General features: G+C 42.6%; 1 protein-coding gene across 1 annotated transcript in view; it reads right to left on the reverse strand.

Moving 5' to 3' along the window:
* The window catches only part of GRIK2 (glutamate ionotropic receptor kainate type subunit 2), a 515,907-nt gene extending 512,182 nt beyond the window's left edge, over positions 1 to 3,725 (reverse strand). The window contains exon 1 of the mRNA XM_070953760.1: positions 3,611 to 3,725. Within this exon, the coding sequence (XP_070809861.1) occupies positions 3,611 to 3,725 (115 nt within the window). The remainder of the gene's footprint in view (positions 1 to 3,610) is intronic.
* Positions 3,726 to 9,773: the final 6,048 nt, after the last annotated feature.

Genomic DNA, 9,773 nt, shown 5'->3' on the forward strand with positions numbered 1-9,773 from the left:
GTCTGTTTTCTTGGCCAAGAATCTGAATTGGCATTTGGTTTTTGTTTCCCTGGCCTTGATGGCCACTGGCCTTAATATCTCTTTCTCTCCCTTCCTAGCTCCCTCTTTCCCTCCCTCTCCCTCCCACAGGATTAATTATTATTGTCTAACATAGGGCTACCGTTTCTAGGCTGCAAAACCGCTACATTTACTATTACATGCATCTAATGCCAAATAATACAAGAATAATGCCAATGTTTAACCACAAACATAGTAGCTCTCTTCTAGCACCACTTTCCATTGAGGTTGACTGTACAAATGCACACTCATGTGCAAGTGTTAATGGGATAAGCCTGGGCAACAGCTGTATGGATTTATGCATAATGGCATTAAAGATTCCCCAGTTGCCCAGAAGGAACTTGGGGGGGGGGAGAAAGCAATGGACAAAATTATTTGCTGACTATGCTTTAGATCAGTGATTCTCAAACTTTTCTTCACCATGGACTCCCTTTAAATACCTTTTGTGGCCAGAGACCACAGACCACCAAGACTTAACTCAAGATTTAAATCATAACATTTCTTCAAGCCTTCGTGGACCCCCTGTGATGACCCTGTGCCCCCCCCAGGGGTCCGTGGACCACAGGTTGAGAACCACTACTTTAAATCAAGGACCAAAAATACTAGCTGAAGACACAGAACAGCTAGTGTGATGGAGCAATTAAGATGCGGCAGAAATCTATCCACAGCCCCAGAGACCCTTTAGATGACTTTTGGCCAGTCAATATTTCTTAGGCTTGCTCTGAGGAAAATTGGGAGGAGGAGTACAACATATTGATCACCTGAAGAAAAGATGAGATAACAGTCTACCAAATGTTTGATGAGGCAGGGAGGAGGAGTAACAGAATAAAAAGAGGAGGGGACTGGTGGTTGGAGAACCCTTACTGTCAATGTTCCAAGTTCAGTAGAGCAGAAAGAGCAAACAGCAAATGTCTGGGCATGTTCCCTTATCTGCTCAAAGGATGCTTTCTTCCTTTAGCCAGACATTCCCTCAGAGTGAAGCTTCTGATTGTTTTGGATGGATTTCATTCATTTTTATTTCCCTACAACAGTTGATTCCTACTCCAACAATCCAAGGGAGTGCTTATTTTGAAGTTTGAGCACACACAGTGCCTGCACGCACGCACACACACGCACACACATACATACACCATGCGTCAGTGCTTCAACAAATTCTTTGACATTCTCTGGCGAAATCAGGCAATATGCACAGCTGACAATTACCAGGGTCCCCTCGCCTGCACATCCTTGCATCTCCAGTTTTGCTGCCTCTGATCAATAAAACTACGCTGGGAAAAGGCAAATCTCTGAAATCTCCGGATCTCATCCCTTTTCTGCCTCAGCTACCTTCTGTGGCAGAATAAAGCTCTGGTTGCTGTTTATTCATATCTCTTTTACCCAGAACATAGTATGGGGAGCGAGAATGGTATCCGATTCTGATGAAATTGAAAAAAAAAAAGGATTTAGATGAGCTTCAGATCCATTGCCCCCATTGGGGTTACACAGACTTAGCCCACCCAGATCTATCTTCCACCGAACAAGTCTGGAGAAGTGAGAAGGACATCCCACAAAAAATAAAAAATAAAATTCCAGTGCTTGGAGAAGGAGGGAGCGAAACCTTCATTGTCTGATCAATTAACATTTCACTAAACTATTCCTTGAAACAAGCCTAATGGGATGAAGTTGCCCACAGGGGCAGCTTTAATTAACCCCAGAGAACCTCTCTGGTGAAAGTTGCAGAGAAAGCATAATATTGTCATCCAAAGCCCAGCGGATGTCTGTGCTCAGTCAACATTTAGTGACAGTGTCACAAGCAACGTCCATCTGCTTGGTGCTTTCAGCAGGCTACGGATCAGTTCCCTGCCAGCCATGCCCCACAGGTGTTTCAGAACTACCTCGCGCTTCATTCAAAAGGAGGGGGCCTTCCTGATGATGGTTGCTAACAGCAACGCGACAATAATTGCGGACAGGGGCTTGGAGGGGGGGCAGGAAAAGAGAGGGGAAGGAAGGTAGCTAGGAATAATCTACCTTGTCACATAAAGATCACTGAGCATCCCCACTTCTTCCCAGATCCCAGCTGCGAGTTCCTTCCTCAATTTTTAACCATCTATCTTGTTCCAACGCACACACAAAGCAACGTTGTCGATGCTCACTGGGAAGGAATTGTTTCAGCGGCAGGAGAAAGCTCGGAAGACAAACACGCCTTGAATTAGGCACAACTTTATCCCAATGTTATTTATTCCTCATTGTTCTAATAACGACAATCTGGAATGATTCCAATCGAACCCCCAGCTTAGCTATGGGCTTCATATGAGGAGCCGCTGTTTCGGACCTTAACTTTCTCTTTCTGCCAGACTTAACTTTTCTTGGATAGATTTACAGCTCAGAGATGCCAAGAAGCCTGACCTTGAACCCTTCCTCCCCAACATTGTCTATTTTGCTTGCATTACCCTCCAAAGCTTGAGTTTGCACCCTGTTTATTAAATAGCAAGGTTTCTCAAGAATGCAGGAGGGAAAGGGAGACGTAAACTCCTTTGAAAAAAGTCAAGACTGAAATGTCCCCTCCAAATAAATTTTTTTTTAAAAAAATCCAACGACCAATGCTACCGCTGACCACAGCCATCCAGCGCCTCTTTCGAAGAAACTCTGGCCTTCAGGCAGCCTACTAGAGCGACTACTTCAGGACACAGTATTGACATCTCCAACCAAGCCAGGTACTTCGCTGCTAAAGAACTCGCCTACCGTCCCACTTTAGAAAACCACCCCCGTCCTTCTCCGCCACTGGCTTCTGGGGGTCTAGATTGCCATTGTAGTCTCAGGCACACTTTCTCCTAAAGTAAAAGCCCTTGCCTGGCTCAAGGTAGGCATGCTTCACCCCTCTCCATATACCGGTAACAAACGAACCCTTCCCACCTCATTTGGAGGAAGGCGGAATGGGGCGGGAAAGAAAAGTACGAGCGTTAAGGAGTTTCCACAACCGCCTGTTCGCCAACCATCGATCCGTGGATGAAAGTGCTTTGTAAACCAAGGAAACGGCGCGAGAGGGACCTTTCTATCCGGCCGGGAATTTAAAAGCTTGGAAGCCACTGACTCGATCAGACGGACAATGACTTCGATCTTGGCAAATCAGAAGGGAACCAACTTCGAAAAAGGCATACAGAGGCTCGCATACCCCCCCCCTTGCAACTCCGGGGGGGAGGGAAGAGAGAGAGAGAGAGAGAGAGAGAGAGAGAACTACAAAAGCCAGCTTTTCTTTGCTAAAGAGAAGTCCAGCCCGCCCTGCCTGGCTTGGCTTGGCTTGGCTTGGCTTGGCGGGGCGGGCGCTTCCTAGCTAAGCGGTTCCCTCGGCTTGTTTTCGCTCGTTAAGCCGCTTCGCTTCCAAGTCAGACGGTGGGAAGGAAGGGGCGCCTTAAATGCAACCGGGAAGAGTCTAAATAGCGATTAGCCCGGAAGTAGCTTCCTCTCCTCTTCCCTCCGACCTCCCTTTCCCTTCCCTGACCAAATCCTGGGGACACAACATAAAGGCAAAGCGAGTAAGGGGGCGAGGAGGAGGAGAATAAAACGGCCGCCTTACCGAATCTCAACACATGTGTGGTGCCTTGAGAATATCCAATCCACATTAAGCAAAGCAGGAGCCGAGCGGTGCCTCTGAAGACTGGATGAGTTAGAATCGGGGAAATAATCTTCATGGTGTTTTCCCTACGCACACCCGCGCCGCTTCCCTTTCGGCCCCCTTTTGCTTCAGCGTCAAGGGTTTTTTTTTCCCCCCGCGGGTCGGGTTAAAAGCGCCGAGGAAGCCGCCCGTAGTCAAAAGTGCCTGGCCCTGAGACGCGATCACGGCATGGTCACAACAGAGGCAAGGAACTCTCCGCTTCCCAACGCCGCTAGCCGAGCCTGCATGCTCTTCATTCACTGCGCCAAGGAGCAGCCTTCGCCTGCAAGGAATGGTGGGACATCCATGGTAGTCGGGCGAGCGGGAGCGGAAGGAGGGAAGAGAGGAATCCGGGAGAAATCCAAAGAGGGAGGCTGGGGGCGCCTTGGCCAGCCGGGCGAACCTGAGGAGAAAAGCGAAAGGAGGGAGGGAGGGAGGGGGGGCAAAAGAGAGAGAGAGAAAGAGAGATCAATAGGCGATCCGAGCGGGCGAAACCGCCACCGAGCAAGAGGCGGGCGCTCGCTTTGGCCGATGGGTTTCCCTTCCACTGAACTGCCGCACAGCTTCTGACGCGCAGCCAAAGATGAAGTGTGAGAAACGGAGACAGCTCGCCTTGTCTTGAGGCCGCCAGCTAAGGCGGCCTTTTCCCACCCCCCAACCCGCTTTCTCTTATTCAAGCCGATGCCATCGCCAACCCAACCTTTGGGAGTAAACCATGTTACAGTTTGAAAGAAACGTGGCGGTCGTGACGTGCCTGGCGTTTGGGTGATTTCCTTCCAATAACCTGTTGTTGTTGTTGTTGTTGTTGTTTTGTTTTTTTGTTTTTTTTCCTGGGGCGATGAGCAAATGGGCTACTTTAAGCGGGAATGGTACTAGAACGCAGCCGAAACTGAGACTAGGGAATCTGCGGGAAGCCTGGGTCAAAGTGAGTGACGGGGAGGGAGGTTTGCATCCCGGATTCACCTGTCTGGGGAGCCCGAAGTCCCATGCTGGGCCCTTCTCAACATTGCTCCTCCAATTGTGAGATTGGCGTCAGTTTCAGTTCCAAAGTCTTGAAACTGAGAGCGGATCGATTTCCATAGAAGCAGCTTCAGGCTTAGCATGAAGAGCAAACAAGACCGCTCCATCAAAATTAAGTCACTGCTGACTGATGGGTGACAGAACATCCTTTCTTAAGACTTGGGGGAAAATGACGTTTCTGTTGATTCCAAATGTATACGAAGAAGCAATAGGCATTTGCTTTTTCACAAGTATTCATTCATTCAATCAATCAATCAATCAATCAATCAATCCACACAACTAATTTTGCATAAACCCATAGGAAGAATGACAACCAGAATTAAACGCTTATCTACAACCAAAGCTGTAATTTGATGTCAGATTATCTGGAAGGAAGTTATACTGAACCCAGGAAGCTTACTTTATGTAGACCTATATTGTATATGATTGCATGCTGTTGTCAGAAATAACAGTGAGTGAAGGAAACTTTTTTTTTCCACGTTTCTAAACTCTGCTCTCATGTATATCCCTATTACAAAAGTTCTGTTTTTAATGTCCTTTATATACTTTTGTAACAACGGCTAAGTTTTGTAAGACTAAAAACACCATATAAACATAGGTAGCAAATGCAACCTAAAACGTATTCATCAGGTTCATGTGTAGTTCTTAGTGAAGGCCTTATTAATGTAGAAATGGAGATATCTGGAAGTTTTAGATACCTTTAAACTTAATAGGAATTCATCTTGTCTAGAGTTGAATAGAGTAATCTGAGAAACTTTTCATCTCTATTTTCACTACTCTCCCTCAGTCTGTCATACAGATATACTTATCAGATTAAAGACATATTTACTAGGGTCATATTTCAACAATTGAGGGGCTTTTTTAAAAAATGGAGAGGGGGACTCATTAAACCACATTTTGTGGAGAACACAAATCTTTTTGCATTTCTTGAAAGAAAGACATTGTCATTCAAATTGTTAAGCACTGATTATGGTTCAATAGGGGGAGAGAGAAGGGTAACTTTTATTACTATCCTATGAAAGTGAATGGAGATTTATTCTGTCTTGGAATGCGCCCCTCCCCACTTTAATGCAGAAGAAGATCCAAAAGACATTCTATAAATTAAGATGACATAAGAACCACATCAACAAGTGTGACAATCTATCTCTCCGTAAGACTGTGGAATGAAAGAAAAAAAAAAAGGATAGGCCCAACTGCACCAAGAAATTTAGAATCTGATTCTTCTTATGCTGTTTTGTGCCTTGCTTTATCTAAACCTGGATTCATTTGGTTCATCTAGAAGAATAACAATTGGATATTAATATGATAGGTTGCACCTTTCATGCATCTATTTCAGACCAAACGTATTAGGAAGCCATTCCTTGATGTGATGCCCTCCATGTGTAAGCAACTACAGTTTTCATAACCCCCCAGGAATACTGCAGAGAGGATTTGATGTCAAGATGGGTAAGGCTACTCCTTGTCATGAAATAACTAAGATTTATGACTGTTAAAGCTTGTGTTATGGGAAAACAAATCAGAATAGCTTTCTACTATTAAGGTATTTATCGTATCTGCAATTGAACTGAAATTTACATATTAATAAGGGATAAATAAATAACTTTGGGATTTTTTTAAAACTATTAAAATTTGGGACTTACAGTGATGTCAAAAGTAAGTATCAGCAATGGCTACTTCTGCAGACTAACAGGCAATTCAATGAACTGGAAGGGGAGGGAATTAATAATGAAAAGAAGGGGATCTAGCGACCCCTTCAGTGCACTTCTGGAATATTTTACCATGAAACTGCAGTGTGAGATTGTCTCTATTGGATATATTATTCATTTCATAATACTTTAATTTGGATCAAAAACAAATACAAGGTAATACAAGGTAAAACCAAGCTTATATTAAAATGAATAAATATAATTCTAGTTTGGTGCCTCTAGATGAGACAACATAGTTTTGAAAATAATTTCTTTTATTTGTAAGACTTCCCTTTCCAAAAATGTTGTAACTTAACTTTTATTAACAGCCACTGCTAGATTTGAATCCCATTATTAATTTCATGAGGATTTCTGCATTTTCTTTGTTTTTCTATCTAGTCAGCTTGACATTATTTTATAAGACTCACCAGATTCTTTTATCTAGGGAATTGAATTCTGGCATGAGATATTGCATCTGTTTTTACTTTGCAAAATTATTTACTCTCAACTTTTGTTGGATGATTGTGAATCAGAAAGATATCATCAAATCTACTTTGCTGGATTCTTCTTTTTCTTCTTCCATCCTGTCCTGTTTTTGGAGACTGCCTGGACAAATCCCTACAGTTTTCTTGGCAAGGATTTTCAGAAGTGGTTTGCCCTTGTCTTCTTCCCAGGGCTGAGAGAAAGTGACTGGCACAAGGTCACCCATCTGGGCTTTGTGCTTAAAATGGAATTAAAACTCACAGTCTCTTGGTTTTTAGCCTGATGCCTTACCACTATGCTAAACTGGAATTTTAGCAACTAAATATTGGTTCCCTTTTTCAGTACCATGGAGAGCGACACACATTTGAACTTGCTAACATGCTGAATGCTGTATATATGTGCAAAATATGTTGTAAAATATAAAACTAAAATCACCCTGTCAGGGTATGTTGAAAAAGCAGACAAACAGGATTGAACAAGATTTAGAGCTGATTAAATTACAGGACAAAATTATCATTTTGGGTGATAAGTAGGGTATTCAAACCTTATAAATGATTACTTGCAATGGTTGTAAGTTTCCTTCTATAAGCAAAGTCCTTTCCTCAAATATGTAACTCATTTTGGTCCTAGATTTTTTTTTAAATAAATATTTAAATATGTTCATTTAAAAAAAAATGAACATGCCTCAAGAGGTATGCACCACTTTTATGATAATTTTCTGAAATAATTAGTTTTTAATTTATTTTTCTAGAGGTGGCAGATCTGTTACATATACATGTATTTCAGATAAATGGAACCTTGACTGTGCTCTTTGTTTCTGCCTCTTTCACTGAATTGCAGTGAGTAGAGGAGAAGCTAGAGGAGTAGAGGAGAAGCTGTGTATGTCAGTTCCATGCTTGGGTGCCATTGGCAACTTGATGTACTCTTTTTCTTCAATATTTAAAGCCTAGGAAAGAACATATTTTCTTTCCTGCCCGAGCCAAGTGTGCAGGTAAAATGGAAATTCAAATGCATACATCAAGAATAGAAGGCTGGTCTGTTAAAAGCATGAAGCCAATCCAAAATTGTCTGTGCTGGACAATAATGTTACGTCAGGCTTTAGAGTTGCATGATGTTGAGAGATCATTTCTTGGTACTATCCCCAATCAGCACTTTCCTCATCGCTACCACTAGCGATGGAAAAGAACAGTTCCTCCAGTTTCCTTTCATGAAAGCATACATATGCTTCCCCAAAAGGCTTGAAAAATTTGTTTCATCTACAGGTTAAATTGACTCTATCTGGGAAGGACTTAACAAGACTAACGGCATGTCTATGGACAATTAATTAGATTGAATTCATTAGGATTTATTCCCAGGTATAACATCCTGACAAAACTAGGATGGCTTTAAAGTTGTAAAGCTAGGTGCACTCTACAAAATTTAGGAGTTCAATCCCAGCAGAGGGGCTTGAAACAAGAAAATCTTGAATAACTATACATAAAAGGTGTGGGCAGTCTTTTTGTCCTTTCCTGTCCTGTCCTTTATTTGATGCACCTTTCCCTTTCTCATCAATATATTTAGAACCTATCTTTGACAGACTGAGTCTCCAATATGCTTTTCCCCCCTCTAAAGAAAATGTTTTTTTTTTAAATCTGCTGGCAGTCAGCAGAGTTCAAATCCTGCTGTGGCCGAAGTATTTTGAGATGTTCTCTCTTAATATACAGTTGTTATCTTCTGTATCTCCCAAAACTCTGCTTGTAAGTAGAAAGAGACCTGTCACAGCTTTACAGAAGTAAACCAGGCCACCTTCTTTCTGTTGGCTATTCAAAGTATGCAAATAAATGTTGATAGTTCTGTAAATGTTGATATTCTGTTTCTTTAAAACATCCCATGGACCTCACAGAATCCACTTGTTTTCCACTCCAAAGAAACGATAGATTCCCCTTTGCCTGTTATTAGCTCAGCCAAAGATTCACCGTCTTTCCCTTTCTGCCGAGCCCATGATTAATGGCATTTTAAGATGGTAATTAATTTTTAGCTGCCTAAGAGTTGTGCATCCTAATTAAGGAGCTGAGGAGATGATAGATTTACTTGTTCGAGCACTTTTTGTGGGGAGGACTCCATCGCAATGCAATTCTTCGCAGATTTTTAACCATGGGAATGCAAATATTTGTGATTTGATCCATTCATCACTCCTACACCCCTGCCACCTTCTCTTGAAGCCCCTTGCTTGCCTTCCTTCCTTCTTTCTTTTCGGTCAACACTCAGGTTCTCCTTTATCCTCCTTTTCCTAAAGTTTTTACACTATATGCAACACTTCATTGTAAGGTTTGTTCCTACCGCTGCACAAAGAAGCTTCTGATTAACATTTTCATTGTTGGGAATAGACTGCTGGATCCTTTAAAAAGCATGACAACTGGGTCCGATTCCGTTAAGTAGGTTTCGCTTTTTGAAACCCCAGTTTATTTAACAATGTGCCAGATTATAAAACACAATATTTGAAAAAAAAATTGGCTTTGGTAGTTGAATGTATAGCACAATCTATCCAAGCTAAAAGCCTAATCTAGAAATCAATTAAACAGAGATGCTTGGCTTTCAGCCGAATAAGGATCGCTTGGCAGCAATAAGTCCTAGATAAGCCGGAATGTATTAAAACGGCTGAGTCCGATTGGATTCAGTCCAAGAACTTCGGTGTATCTTGGCGATAGGTCGGACTGAGAACAGGGTTCAGTGCCAGAAGGATGGCTTAGCTGATTGCCGATCAGGTGGCGGATAAGACGGCGTCTTTCTGACTTCTGCACAAAGGCTGCATCCCACATACTTTCAAGCAATCCTACTGCAAACAGGGGTTGTAGTGAGAAGCCGAACGTGGTCGCGAAAATTAAGTAAGGCATTTTCCTTTCCCGCAAACCAGATTT

The sequence above is a fragment of the Pituophis catenifer genome, unplaced genomic scaffold (assembly GCF_029215685.1).
Source record: "Pituophis catenifer annectens isolate HBS135680 unplaced genomic scaffold, rPitCat1.0.hap2 SCAF_1, whole genome shotgun sequence".
NCBI lineage: Eukaryota > Metazoa > Chordata > Lepidosauria > Squamata > Colubridae > Pituophis > Pituophis catenifer.